This window comes from Dipodomys ordii, unplaced genomic scaffold (genome assembly GCF_000151885.1).
Source record: "Dipodomys ordii isolate 6190 unplaced genomic scaffold, Dord_2.0 Scaffold1, whole genome shotgun sequence".
NCBI classification, from domain to species: Eukaryota; Metazoa; Chordata; class Mammalia; order Rodentia; family Heteromyidae; genus Dipodomys; species Dipodomys ordii.
Genome location: NW_012267217.1, coordinates 62,205,450 through 62,220,253, shown reverse-complemented (window position 1 = coordinate 62,220,253; position 14,804 = coordinate 62,205,450). Strand labels below are relative to the sequence as shown.

The 14,804-nt window shown below is 47.1% G+C and overlaps 1 protein-coding gene across 1 annotated transcript in view; it reads right to left on the bottom strand.

Annotated features, from left to right (window-relative positions):
* Armc9 (armadillo repeat containing 9) overlaps positions 1-14,804 on the bottom strand; it is a 112,346-nt gene that overhangs the window by 75,088 nt on the left and 22,454 nt on the right. The window contains exons 10-13 of the mRNA XM_013012145.1: positions 8,900-8,934; positions 4,661-4,772; positions 2,625-2,717; positions 617-707 (exon numbers count right to left, since the gene is read on the bottom strand). Coding sequence (XP_012867599.1) covers positions 617-707; positions 2,625-2,717; positions 4,661-4,772; positions 8,900-8,934 — 331 coding nt within the window. The remainder of the gene's footprint in view (positions 1-616; positions 708-2,624; positions 2,718-4,660; positions 4,773-8,899; positions 8,935-14,804) is intronic.

Here is a 14,804-nt window from a genome sequence, read left to right as displayed (position 1 = left end):
GGTATTCAGGGGGCTGATATGAGGATCAAGGCTCAAGCCAGACTGGACAGGAAAGTCTGGGAGACTTTCCTGGTGTGGGAGCCATCCTTGAACAAAAAAGCCAAGTGAGACCATGAGGCCCCAAGTTCAAGCTGTACTGGCACACAGTCCCCAAAAAGCTCAAACTAAGAATGTATGAAAGATAAAGTAATGTTGTAAAATCATTTTACGTTTGGTTAGGGTGGCATTTTATTTGGGGAATGTTCAAGTTCTTCGGAGTTATTGCAGGCTATTGGAAATGCTGCAGTGCTTCCTGGAATCAGCCTTTAGGTAGAAAGTTATAGAAAAAGGGGGCTGGAGGTGTGGCTCAGTCGCAGAGCACCAGCCTAACAATGTTCAAACTCCAGCACCACCAAGAGAGAAATAAAAAGGAAAATTAGAAAAAATGACTTATGATGTACTAAGTATAAAGCCAAAAAAGTTATAAAATAAATTTCAAAGGCTACAAAAATCTGCTGTGACAGAACTAAAACAACATGACAAGAAGCAGTGTACACAGGGGATGGGGTGAAGCAACCTGGCATGGCAGGGGCGGTGCGGGGAGCGCGCGAGCTTGCCCGGGGCCCGCTGGTCTCACCTTCTGCCAGGGACGCCAGGGCGTTGATGAGCCTGGCCATGTACTGGCGCACCGCCTCGCTCTTGGAGTGCAGCAGCTGCAGCACGCTCCTCTGTGGAGACAAGCATGGGACACGTGTCAGGAGAGGACAAGACAGGTTGGCAGCCCCTCGGCTGCTCTGGCTGTGCTCTTCCTTGGCTTGAATTTACCAGGGGGGAAAATAAATACTCCAAAGCCAAACACTTCATCTGGAAGTCTTGACTTCCAACTGATATTTGCTGAAACTTGGCAAAAGGAAGTTATCTAGACTTCTAAATTAAATGAACTATGCAACCTATTACATTCACAGGAAGCCAACTGTTGGCTGAACTGGCTGCTGGGTTTTTCCTAGTTTAGGGGGGTAGCACCCAAACGCAGGTCATGATGCTCCCACCCAGCTCCACAGAACTCCAGCAAATAGTCTTGTTTTTGGTTTTGTTTGTTTTGTTTTTTTAAGAGGTAACTTCTTTGACGGGTGCCAGTGTTCACACTATAATCTTTACCTACTCAACATCCAGAGGATCACAGTTTGACACCAGCCTAGTCAGAAAAGTCTGTGACTTCATTTCTAAAATAATCTGCAAAAAAAGCAGGGCTGAAGGCATGGCTCAAGTGGTGAGCACTAGCCAGGCAAGCAAGGGGACCAAGTGCTAGGGCTTGAGTTCAAGCTCTAGTAACAACAACAACCCCACCATATAAATTCGCAACAGTATGAGAAATAACAACAAAATTCTAGAAGGGGGATTCTGGCCTAGAACAATGGTCCCTGAAGACCAAATGTCAACGCAGCATTGGGCAAGGAGGAATTACCCAAATAACTGAGGTATGGAAGCAGCTAGGTCCCACGACCCACCCCACACTCTCCTAGCGCAGAACTGGGCAGGCGAGTTCTCACGGGAGGGTCTCTGCTTTGGGGCACAGGTGGGCAGAGATCTATCAAAAGACAGAGCAGAGTAGTATCTGATTGCAAAATGAACGCTAAGTATTGAGCCACCCCAGCCCAGTTCCAGAATATTGGCAATGCGGCCTTGCCCCAAGGAGGAAATGAGAAGGCTCCCTAGAAGAATATGACGGTGTGGGAAAGAACTGAGAGCAGTGATCCCTCAGTGGGGCACTCTGTGAACAGACCCGCCCACCAACTCCATGCACTGCAATCTCTCTAGGAGATACCTAAACACCCCAGGAAGGTTCTGACACACAACACAGAGTCGAAATAACAGGGTGGCAGGATGCCAGCGGCTCACTCCCGTAATCCTACCTACTAAGGAGACTGAGATCTGAGAATAGAGGTTCAAAGCCAATCCAGGCAGGAAAGTCATGAGATTCTTGATCTCTAATGAACCACCAGAAAACCAGAAGTGGTGCTGTGGCTCAAGTGGTAGAGTGCCAGCCTTAAGCTGAAGAGCTCAGGCACAGCGCCCAGGCCTACAACTGAGAGAAAAAAAAGAAAAAAAAAAGGTGAGAGCAAAAAAATTAGTTTGGAAAAGTATAAAACGATTCATTCTCTTCTAGTAAGAGTCCTCAACAGCTGGGTGCTGGTGGCTCACGCCTGTAATCCTAGCTACTCAGGAGGCTGAGATCTGAGGATCGCGGTTCAAAGCCAGCCTGGGCAGGAAAGTCTGTGAAACTCTTATCTCCAATAAACTACCAGAAAACCAAAGGAGGTGCTGTGGTTAGAGTGGCAGAGTACTTGCCTTGAGCTGAAGAACTGAGGGACAGCGCTCAGGCCCAGAGTTCAATCCCCACAAAAGACAAAAAAAAAAAAAAGAATCTTCAAGTTGGAAATCCTATTTTAGTCCTTTCTTTGGGGATTTTCTGCTATTTCTCCTTTTCTCCAATTCCCAATGTTTTCCCTCTTTCCATGTGAGCCAGTGTTGGTTTTCCTGACTTAAGGAGCGCAGCGAGGCTGGCGCATGGTCACCACGCCAGGAGCAGGCTAGGCCCCTTCCTGGGAATGAAGATTCTGCTGGGCCTGGTCACCTTTACCAACCTGGCTGTGGCTGTGACAGTCTAAGAGGTCATTGCTGATGTAGGCTTGCAGCACCGTCTCCCTCTGCTCGCCAGGATGAGATGTGGTCAGGCGCTGGAGGGACAAAAAGTAAAAGGCATCAGATCTGAATGGCTCTATGGGTAGGGCCCATGGTAGACTGTACAGGGCTTGGAATGCATGCCAGGCCAATTCATTAGGCTTTATTCTGATAGCAAGATAGATGTGTGAGTGCGTGCGTGCATGCGTGCGTGCGTGTGTGTGTGTGTGTAGAGATCACTAATTGAAAATCTGGAAACTTTGGGAAGAAGCCAATACATCTGTCATCATGCAGTGAGAATTTACATAATGTCCAGAGGGCAGAAGAAATTTTAGTATGGAACGTGTGTGAAATGCATGTGCACACATGTGCAGGGCACAAGAAAACCAAGTATCTGATGTGAGCAAATATACCCATCATTTGCTTTTCCAGGCACATCTTACTAGGTAAATATCCTGAAGCTGTGGACCCTGCTTCTGGCCAGGTTTGCAAGGAGCTTCCTGGTTCGAGGACGGACACAGGCCAGGCAGAGTCGTGAAGGGGCAGAGCAGCCCAGGGTGCCCAGAAGCCTCCAAGGGAAGAGGACTCCACTGCAGGGGTGTGCCTGCCACCTTCCGCCTGCTCAGAATGGAGGCAGGGCCGGGGCTGGGGAAGAGCACTGGAGGGAGACAGGCAAAAATCAAGCCTGCTCGGTTTTCCTGGCTACCTTGGTTCAGCAAAGCAATGCTGTCTCCGTAAGAGTCATGCACTTCAGGCCATGCCACGTGGCAGACAGGAGGCAAGTCTGCCATCAGGGGCAGAGGAAGCCGTCAGGATGAGGCAGCTCACCCTGTTCAACTGGCCCCAACAAAGCCAGAACAGACACCCAGCACAGGGGTCTCCCCACTGTCCCTGGGGCATCCTTGGAATCCTCCTCATGCGAGATTTCAGGTTGAACTAGCAGATACTAGAAGTGAAGTGTCTCTTAAGGGCTATTTCTGCTCAAAGGATTCTGAAGCCAAGTCACGGATACTGACATAAAGCAGCCCAGGTTAGAATGGATCATTCAGAGAGTGGGCCAACTGGCAGTTCTCAAAGTGCAGTCTAGGTTTCAAAACCCTTTCAAGGCATCTGCAAGGTGATCATTTTTCACAGTAACACTAAGGTATGATGGGAGATTTCAAGATCCATCTCCAAGGTGTATTTAGCTGAGAACAGGTGGCTCACACCTGTAATCCTAGCTACTCAGGATCTGAGGATCACGGTTTAAAGCCAGCTTGGGCAGGAAAGTCCATAAGACTCTTATCTCCAATTAACCACCAAAAGGCTAAAAGCAGAGCTGTAGCTCAAGTGGTACAGCACTAGCCTGGAGCCACAAAAAGCTCAGGGACAGCGCCTGAGCCCTGAGTTCAAGCCCCAGGACCAAAACAACAACAACAAAAGGCTGTTTATGTTAACATGTCGTTTTCTGTTATTTATGTGAATTAAGATAAAAATTTGTCTTCTCTGTTTTCATTTCAAATATGGCAAGTGCTGTTAGATAAGGTTCACACAAGCAAAGAGTCTTTGGAGTCCTCCGTCATCCTGAACATGACCACACAGCTCAGGAAGCAGCGCTGTGGGCAGGGGAGGAAAGCGCCAGTACAGGCTCCAGTGCTCTAGAGTTATGGCAATGTGAGCACCGGACAACATGGGGTCCCTGTGGCGCTGCCAGGGCCTGGCTGCACACGCAGACACCTGGACCCCAGGGCTGAGCGTGGCTGCCCAGCTGGGAAGGGCCAATGGCGGGCTGCTCCCGGGCCTGGAGACTGCTGCTGAGGTCACAGCAACAAGCGCGCTCAACGCAGGCTTTTCAGGAAGAGGCAAGGCTACGTTCAGGAGCTGCTTTTAACTTCAGTTCTTGGTGGCAGCTGGCAGCAGTTTTAAGAAGGAAAGTTACAAGAATACAAGCAAGTAGCCAGACCACAACCGCAGTGCTGGGCTTCTCTTTGTTTTGTAACTTCAAGGGAAAGGCACCTACCCAGCGCAGAGCCTGCAACAAGAAGGCTTTCAAGCGGTCACTCCCCCAGATCAAATCCTTCTTCAGTTTCTCATAATCCAGGGAGGGCAGCAATGGAACATCCTTTGGTTTTCTACTCAGCATATCAAGTTCAAGGAGAAAGAAAAGGAGAAAGGGGATGATCACGATGTTGTCTGAATCAGGACGGTGAGAGCTGGTACGATGCAGGCCAGGGGTGGTCTCCACCGCACCTCCACCCCAGCCAGCTCAGCTCCGCCTGCTCTGGATGGGCTGAGGCTTTCTATTACATCCTGGCTAAAGCAAGACTCTCCCTGGGGCATGTACTGGTGGCTTACTCCTGTAAGCCCAGCTACTCAGGAGGATGAGATCTGAGGATCATGATTCAAAGCCCACCTCGGGCAGGAAAGTCCATGAAACTCTCTATCACCAGTTAACCACTAGAAAACCAGAAATGGAGCTATGGCTCAAAGTGGTAGAGTGCTAGCCTTGAGCAAAAAGAGCTCAGGGACAGCACCCAGACCTTGAGTTCAAACTTCATGACTGCCTGGACAGGCTTAGGAACCACTGCCTTCAGCCTAGGCCTGGCTCCTATGATGAAGAAAGCACGTGGGCAGAGCCCAGCAGCACACATACGGCCTTGGGGAGCCAGAGGGCATGTCCAGGGAGCGGCTTGGGGGCACACAGATCTGTGGGAAGGGTGTAGGGAATCCTGAAAAGCTTCCTCATGAAAAATGGAAGTGCCCAGAGAAGCCACATCTCAATGGAAATATCTCCAATTAGGGATCTATCAAGCTAAGCCTGGCCACTCAGACTCCTCATACAAGGGGTCTTCATACTGCTGCTGTTTTATTTTTTTGCCTTGTTGAATAGAGGAGCGTGGTGTACGTGAACTGAATAGGGTCTGGGGTCTAGCTACCATTTTGTGCACTATCATGTCAGATGTCCTCGCTAGGGCAGTGGTGAGACCCAGCTTCCTGTACATCTATGATGATTTCAAAGTCAAAAACTAACATCCTGAACCAAGAAAGAAGCGAAACAAAAATCCCTTCAGTATCAAGGAAAAAAAGACATACAGTCTATTGGAAAGATTGAAGATAAAGGTTACTTTTCCTTCCTTCCTTCCTTTCTTTTTTTTGTGCCAGTCCTGGTGCTTGAACTCAGGGCCTGAGCTTCTGTTTAGCTTCAGGCTAGTATTCTACAGCTTGAGCCAGAGCTCCACTTCTGGCTTTTTCTGGTAGCTTATTGAAGATCTTGCCCAAGTTGGCTTTGACCCTCAATCCTCATATCTCAGCCTCCTGAGTGGCTAGGATTACAGGTATGAGCTACTGGTACCTGGTGGGTAGAATACAATATGAAAAGATTATATCTTAATTTTATTTTTCAGTCTGTAGCATAGGCTTGCCTGGAATCCTCAGTCCTTCTGCCACAACTTTTCTAATGCTGTGATTACAGCTGTGTGTCACCAACCCTAACAGTTTCTATTAGACACAGTGAGAGTCTCACAGCAGGTGCAAAACAAAGGAATAGAAGGTAACAGATGAGCTTTCAGTATGCTTGAGGACAGCACCTTCTTCAGCAGAAGCCTAAAGACACATGCACACTTGTTGCTCCATGTCTTTTCCCCCCAGAAAGATTTTTTTAAATATATATGCTGGGGCTTGAACTTAGGGCCTCAGTCCTAAGCTTTTTTTGCTCAAGGTTGGTGTTCTCCTGCTTGGGTCATAGAGCCTACTTCCAGCTTTTGGGTGGTTAACTAGAATCTCAGAGTTTTCCTGCCTGGTCTGGCTTTGAACCATGACTCTCAGATCTCAACCTCCTAGTAGCTAGGATTACAGGTATAAGTCACCAGTGCCTGGCAGAAAATATTATTTTCAGTGAAAAGTTAACAGAGCTACTTATGCAATCCCAACATTGAATCATTGGCCAGAATTCTTAAAACATGCAAAGGCTATGAAATATTAAGATTAAGGAACATTTCAAGAAGAGCAAGAAAAGTTAGGCACTGATGGCTCATACCTGTAATCCTAGCTTCTCAGGAGGCTGAGATCTAGGGATCACAGTTCAAAGCTAGCCCAGTAGGGAAGTCCATGAGACTCTATCTCCAATTAACCACTAGAAAACTGGAAGTGAAGAACTGGGAATGTGGCTTAGTGGTAGAGTGCTTGCCTGGCATGCATGAAGCCCTTAGGTTCAATTCCTCAATACCACATACACAGAAAAAGCCAGAAGTGTGACTCTATGGCCCAAGTGGTAGAATGCTAGCTTTGAGCAAAAGAAGCTCAGGGACCCTAAGTTCAAGCCCCATGGCAAAAAAAAAAAAAAAAAAAAAGCAACTAGAAGTGGTGTTGTAACTCCAAGTGATAGAGCCTTTAGTGAAAAAGCTCAGAGACAATGCCCAGGCCCTGAGTTCAAGCCCCATGACTGACCAAAAAGAAGAAAAAAAGTAGAAGAAGACGACGACGACGACAACAACAACTGTGACTAAATCAGCAGAGGGTGCTGCCTACATGCAGAAAGAAGATGAGTGCGCATGTGTGTACTGTGCAATGTGGGGTGGAGATCTGATGTAGTTAGATCAGTGCTGATTTTCTGACTTTACTAACTACACTGGCTTGTGCAAGACAATTCTATTTTTGTTTCATTCTGTTTGTTTTGGCTTTCAAGCCTTTTATTTTGAAATAATTATAGATTTAGAGGCTGGGTGAAGGGTCTGTGGGGGTTCTTTGTACTACCTTTACAACTCAGAACTATTTTCACATGAAAAGAATGTTTGTAACTTAAAATTTAAACAGCCTCTTGTTTTAGGAAAAAAACATTCCATTTTTAAGGCCAAGTCTGACCACCTCCATGCCTGGGGTGGGCTATATTGAGTGTCACCAGTATGGCAGCATCAGGACTGCCCCCAAAGCCCAGTACAAAGTGGCCAGCCACTCCCCCACTGACCAAGAAAACTGTCACTTTTAGCCATGTGCCTGTGGCTCATGCCTGTAATCCTAGCTACTCAGGAGGCTGAGGTCTGAGAATTGTGGTTCAAAGCCAGCCCGGGCAGCAAACTCCATGAGACTCTTATCTCTAATAAACCACTCAGAAAACCGCAAGTGCACAGTGGCTCTCGTGGTAGAGCGCTAGCCTTGAGCTGAAGAGCTGAAGGACTGTACTCAGGCCCAGAGTTCAAGCCCCATGACCAACAAACAAAAAACAACACACACAAAAAAGAAAACTGTCACTTCTTCCCTGTTCTTAACCTCCCACAACTCCTCCCCCTTCGCTCTGCAGGTGCCCCGTGCCTTAAGTCACTTCTAGAGTGTTCTTGGTTGTCCTGGCACCACCCTATTTGCCTTACATATCGACCCACTGGCATCCTCATAACCATACAGTGGAATTACTGCTCTTCAAAGCTAGAACGCAGAGAAGTTATGTAAGTAAGTGTTCAAAGTCACCAGCCAGGAGCAGTGAAGGGATTTTAACCAGCAGTCTGTTCTGGAAAGCATGGTATGCTGCCACCAAGTGGCAGAAGAGAGCAATGCAGAGTGAGTGTCAGCCTCCGATAGGGGAGGAGGCAGAAGTGGGTGGCCATCTCAGCCTTCAGAACTATCTTCTAGTCTTTCCCCACAAAACTGGCTCAGAAGTTCCCCAGAAACCATCCCCATCCTCATGTCCAAAGCCAAGGTTTCTACTTTCTTGCTGCAACACACTTATCAGATGCATGTTTAGACACTTCTGGTGACAATCTGATTGATGTGGCTGAGGCCCGGGGCACAGCGTGAGACCGCAGAGAACACTCAAGACCCTGAAACGCTCTGCACAACTGCACTATACGGTAAGAACAGGTTTTCTCACTTGTCGCTACATTACCCAAAGAAACAGAACTAATGTGAAAAGAATCTAGCTGAACTGCTTTACTGATAAGCACTGGTATTTCCTTCCACATTTACAAGTAGCTGAGTATTTATATTCCAGTTTGACATCTATCCTTTTTCTTTTTTTTTAATGTCAGTCATGGGGCTTGAACTCTGGGCCTAAGCACTGTCCCTCAGCTTTTCAGCTCAAGGCTAGCACTCTACCACTTGAGCCACTTAAGCCACAGCACCACTTCTGTCTTTTTCTGCTAATGTAGTGCTGAGGAATCGAACCCAGGGCCTCATGCATGCAAGGCAAGCACTCTACCACTGATCCACCTTCCCAGCCCATACATCTACCTATTCTTGTTAATAAAAATTCCGAACAGTGATTACTTACACAGGGGCCAAGGAGGCTCGTAACATGGTTGAGGCCTGAGAGGAAAGGAGAAAACAGATTGCATTAATCACTGATAAGAACACATTAAGCAGAACATTACCTTTTAATCCACTAGATTTGGTTCTCCAACTAAAATAATGTATGACTTAAAAGCTAGCAGGCCCTGGGGACGCCTGTCACAAGCCACTGCCCTCAAGTTTTGAAGTCTCCATTTTAAAGCCAAACTTCATGTAGCATGGCAGGTCCTTCATCTGACAGCAGACTCCCACAGACACCTCCTCTGACCCCAAGAAGAAGAAATGCAACGTGAACTAATACATGCTCCTTGCTTCTTCTTTATTAACATTTCTCTTTAAGTATAAAAATAACAGCTGCACTTTGTACCAAGTCAGAAGGAGAGCACCAGCAATCCCCTCCCCCTCATCTCTCGCAGTCCCCTCTGAGCAGGTCACTGCTGCCTTCTAGACATTCCCGCTGCCCTGATGTGGCTCACACATCTATGTATGCAACATATTTTTCTTTGTGCGGTATTAAACATGCATTAAAATAGACATGAGGGAAAATAACCAAATGTAGTTCAAGTATGGGGCTTATTTGGACCAACTCAAAAAAGCCAACTGTAAAATGCTATTTTGAGGCATGAGGAAATCTGAGCATGGGCTGGACTGGTGAAAAATAATACTAAGGATTGGTATTGTTGTATTTGGCATTGTGTTTGTGAGTTTTGTTGGCTTTGAAACCCTTCATCTGTGAAGAGATGTATACTGAATTATTTCCTGGTGAAATGATATGCTTGGAAATGGGTCTCAAGAACTCCGGGCAAGAAACCTAAGTAGAGGAGAAAAAAGGAACAAAGCTCGGTCAAATGCTGAGGCTGGGGATGAGGCTGCCCAGAGGCATGGAGGTCATCTCCACTGTGAGCTAATGTCACCTGGCCTTCCCAGCACTGGGTACAGAGCAGCACTCAGTCAACACTTGTTGGATGATTGAAGACACTCAACAATGTCACCTAGTGTCACTCCTGAGACCTCTATTGACAAGCGGCCCAGGCTGAGACCCTGTTTCTGATTACTTCCCTCTGCCAGGCTCACAAGCCACAGATTCCTACCTCATACACATCATACCCCTTTTTAAATGGCCCCAAACTATTCTTGTCTTTAGCCCTGACTTATTCCAAATAAACTGAATTAAAGTAACCTATTTCTTCAATTCAGAAAATAAGTTTGACACACTATCTAAATGACTCCTTTAATATACTAAAAGATCAAGAAAGTAAGCCAGTAAGCCAACTGGGGCAAATCAAGCTACACAAAGATATTAGCACAATATATATAACACACAGAAATGTTTCAGAAATTAGTAACGTTGCTAATTCCTATTTCCCCAAATAAAAATCAACACTTCCCTTTTTTAAGAACCATGGCCCTCTCATGAGTCAGACAAGCATTACTGAGGCTTCATAGCTAATTAAATAAAGAAAGGCCAGGGGGCTGGGAAGGTGACTCAGTGGTAAAGTGTTTGCCTTGCATGCCTGAGGCCATGGGTTCAATTCCTCAGCACCACATAAGCAAAAAGAAAAAAGCCGGAAGTGGCAAGTGGTAGAGTGCTAGCCTTGAGCTGAAGAGCTGAGGGGACAGCGCCCCGGCCCAGAGTTCAAGCCCCATGACCGGACCCAAAAAAAAAAAAAAAAAAGAAGAAGAAGAAGAAGAAAGAAAGGCCAGAGATGAGGGTGGCCCGGGGCTGTGGCCATTCACTCATTAACCAGCACTTCCTGACTGGCCTCTGCCAGGCCTCCTCCTGGCACTGGCAATACACAGGTCAACAAAGCCAGTACCTTCCATAAGAGCAGCGATCTGAGGGGGAGAAGGAAGTGGCCAAGGAGCTCTTTGAGCCTCAGTTTCCTCATCTGCACATGATGACAACTGTTATGGAGATTAAAGCTATTCCAGAGACAGAGATCAGGAAGACTGTGTTTGACCAAAAGCAAGACTGCATCTCAATCAATGCTGATTCATACCTGTCATCCTAGCTACGTAGCTGGCATAAGTGAAAGGATCACGGTTCAGGATGATCAGAACATAGGTGTAAATCCCTACTAGAAAAAACATCTATAAGCCGGGCGCCGGTGGCTCACGCCTATAATCCTAGCTCCTCAGGAGGCTGAGTTCTGAGGATTGCGGTTCAAAGCCAGCCCAGGCAGGAAAGTCCATGAGACTCTTATCTCCAATAAAAACCACTGGAAGTGGCTCATTGGCTTAAGCGGTAGAGCACTCGCCTTGAGCTGAAGAGCGCAAGGACAGCACCCAAACCCAGAGTTCAAGCCACACGACCGACAAAAAAAAACAAAAAACAAAAAAGAGCTAAAACTAAAAGGGCTAGGGAAGTGGCAGAATTTCTACCTAACAAACTGAGACTCTGAGTTCAAATCCCAGTACCACCAACAAACAGGCCACATCAAACCCAAGACAGCTGGATGACATGTCATTTGCAAAGGACACAGAATGTTAGGTTGCACAGGTGTGTCACAGGGCTCAGTATCAGGTGAAGGAAAGTTGTGATTAGGTGTCCTCCATGCCCTGGGGTGAGCAGTCCTTGGGTGAGGGACTTGTCCACCTTGGCCAGCCACCACTGTTTCCAGTGAACAGATGCATGAAGCCCCAGGTTCAGGCCCTGGGAAAGTGACTTCCAATACATGGAGACGGGGGAGCCACTCTGCCATGCATGGAGCATTGGAAACCTGGCTCAGGTGGTCACCTAGAGATAAGGTGCACCAGGTTCCACACCAACATGTAGTGCACGATTCACGTTATGTGCTGAGTAATAAAGGGCTAAGGTCCAAGAGAGGCATTATCCACGACTACCAAAGACACAGCAGCTCCAGCATCATGAGGTAATAGAAAATCAAGAGATCACATGGCATTTGCAGTCTGTTGTTGGCCCAAATGTTGAAATGTCATCGTGTGACAGGCTGTACTTGTGTAATCCTAGAAAATTGCTTGTTTTATCTCCTGTGCTCCAGGAAAACCCTGACTCCCCACTAGCTTGCTGATAACATAATCTGACTTATCTGGATCCCAGTTTGAGAACCTGAGAAGTCAAAGACAGGGAAGGGTAAACCTGGGGTTACGCCAGGGCCACCCAGGGTCACTGGAAAGGATCTTCCCGTCAGAAAGCCTAAATCCTAGCAATACTAATCCTTCTGGCAGCCCCTGGCCAGCTGCCAGCTCTGATAAGGCTGGCAGCCTTTGCAAACAGCTCTACCAGGGCACAGGAAGCAGTTAAGAGCAGAGGCGTGCCTCCTGTCTCTCCTAGTGTTTGAGGGGAAAAGGGTGACTCACTGGGTTTGTGGGATTAAGGCAGTCATAAGCATCTACAAGCAAGGGTAGGGTCAGCTCTGGGTGCTGCCCACATGTGGTAGCAATGGCCCCAGCCTAGTGGGTTTGCTTCAGGAATTCCACAGTCCAGAGTAGAGAATCTGCTGGACACAGTGGCTCATGCCTGTAATTCTAGCTACTCAGAAGGCTGAGATCTGAGGATCACGATTCAAAGCCAGCCCAGGTGGAAAAGTCCCCATGAGACTCTGATCTCCAATTACCACTCAAAAAATCAGAAGTGACACTGTGGCTCAGTGGTAGAATGCTAGCCTTGAGCACAAAGAAGCTCAGGGACAATACCCAAATCCTGAATTCAAGCCCCAGTACTGACACAAAAAAAAAAGCAAAGCAATGCAAAGCAATGGCTGCGGTGGAAGTGGTGCCATGGCTCAAGTAGTAAAGCGCTAGCCTTGAGCTGAAGAGCTGAAGGACAGCACCCAGGCTCAGAGTTCAGGCTCGATGACCGACAAAAAAAGAAAGAAAGAAAGAAAGAAAGAAAGAAAGAAAGAAAGAAAGAAAGAAAGAAAGAAAGAAAGAAAGAAAGAAAACGGCTGTGGCTAGCTAACCCAGTGCCTCCTCCCCAATTTCTAACGCTTGTACAGTCTGCACCTCAATGCCAGCAAACGGCAAGGATGGCTGACGAGGCTCATGTCCATGACACTAATAATGTGTTATAGAACTAAACTTTGGCTGCACTGAACCCCTGGCTCCTTTAAACTATCCCTTAACCTTCAATATACAGGAAACACAGGACACTTGTAGGTAGTAAGGTGAATGGGGTTTTACAACAAACTTGAAAAACACCAATTACATGAAGAATTAATAAATTCCAGAGAGGGCAGTAGAGAGCAGCGGCTGGGAAATCGTCATTTCTGGTAAACACTGTCCCACACCTGGCCTACAGCTGGCTGTCCAGGGTACACAGAGGTCACCAGCCCTCAGGGAATGACATAAAGCACTTTATCCTGGAGGACTGGACAGGCAGTTGTTTTTAAAACTGGGATAGCCAACATTTGCTTTGAAATATGGCTGATCCTCTAAGATTTCTGCATGCTAAAACCCTTTAGCCAGAATCTAAGTGGAGACTATGCAATCTTCATCATCTGTCTGTCCCCATGTGCAGAATGGCCACCATGACCAGCTCTATGCGCCTTCTGAGAACACAGGAAACTTCTTTACTCTGTGACCCCCTTCCTTTTCACGGAGTCCCAGGGAAGCGCCCCAGGCTTCTAGGGCTTCTAGGATAACTGCAGCAGTCTTTTTTGCTTTTTCTTTTTTCCTGTTGGTTATGGGGCTTGAACTCTGGACATAGGTGACCTGGGCGTTGTCCCTGAGTTCTTTGTGCTCAAAGCAAGCGCTCTATCACTTTGAGCCACAGCACTACTTTCTGCTTTCTGCTAGTTAAAAGGAGACAAAACTCTTACAGACTTTCCTTCCCCGGGCTGGCTTTGAACTGCGATCCTCAGATCTCAGCCTTCTGAGTAGCTAGGATTACAGGCGTGAGCCACTGGTGCCCAGCTGACATACATTTTTGTTTGCATGCCAGCCTTTACCCTTTATTTTTTTTAAGCAAATTTTTGTTTTACTTTTTAGTGGTTTCATGGGGCTTGAACTTACGGCCTAGGCGCTGCCTCTGAGCTCCTTCACTCAAGGCTAGTGCTCTACCACTTAGAGCCACCGCTCCACTTCCGGTTTTCTGGTGGTTAATTGACGCTAAGAGTCTCAAAGGGACTTTTCTGCCTGGGCTGACTTTGAACTGCGACCCTCAGATCTCCTCCTCCTCAATAGCTTGGATTACAAGCGTGAGACACCAGCGCCCGGCAAATTGTTTTCTTTGAGACAAATTCTTCCTATATAGCCCTGGATGGCGTCCAGCTCATAATCCTCTCCCTCCACTTCCTAAGTGCTGGGATTACAGGTATGTATTAACTTAATCTAAAAAAAATACTTTATGAAGAATGTATTATGTATGGAACCCCTCATTTCAAGGCGGTGGTTCTGACCAACAGGGTGCCCCAACTCCACATGTGCAACCGGCCTTACTCCTAGGCTTGACACCAGGTGTGAGCTCCAGAGCCTTGCGTGGGTTCCTGAACTCTGATGGCTTCCTAGTGCCCATGCCCTGGGTCTGAAGTCCTGTGTCACCCCACGTCTCTAGGATGTGCTATCCTAAGAAAGATACGACATGACTTGGTAACATTTAGCCTCAGATATGTAACTGGAATCACAAGGCTACATCAATGACAAAAGGTGAAATAATCTTTTTTAAAAAAAAATATTTGTCCTTTCCTGACACTGTCAGGAAAGTGAAGAGACTAGGTAATGTTCAGGATTACAGCAGCCCTAACTGGGCACTGGTGGCTGACACCTGAAATCCTAGCTACTCAGGAGGCTGAGATCTGAGGATCATAGTTCAAAGCCAGCCTGGGCAGGAAAGTCTGTGAGACTCTTTTTTTTGTTTTGTTTTGGGTCCAGTCATGGGGCCTGAACTCTGGGCCTGAGCGCTGTCTCTCAGCTCTTCAGCTCAAGGC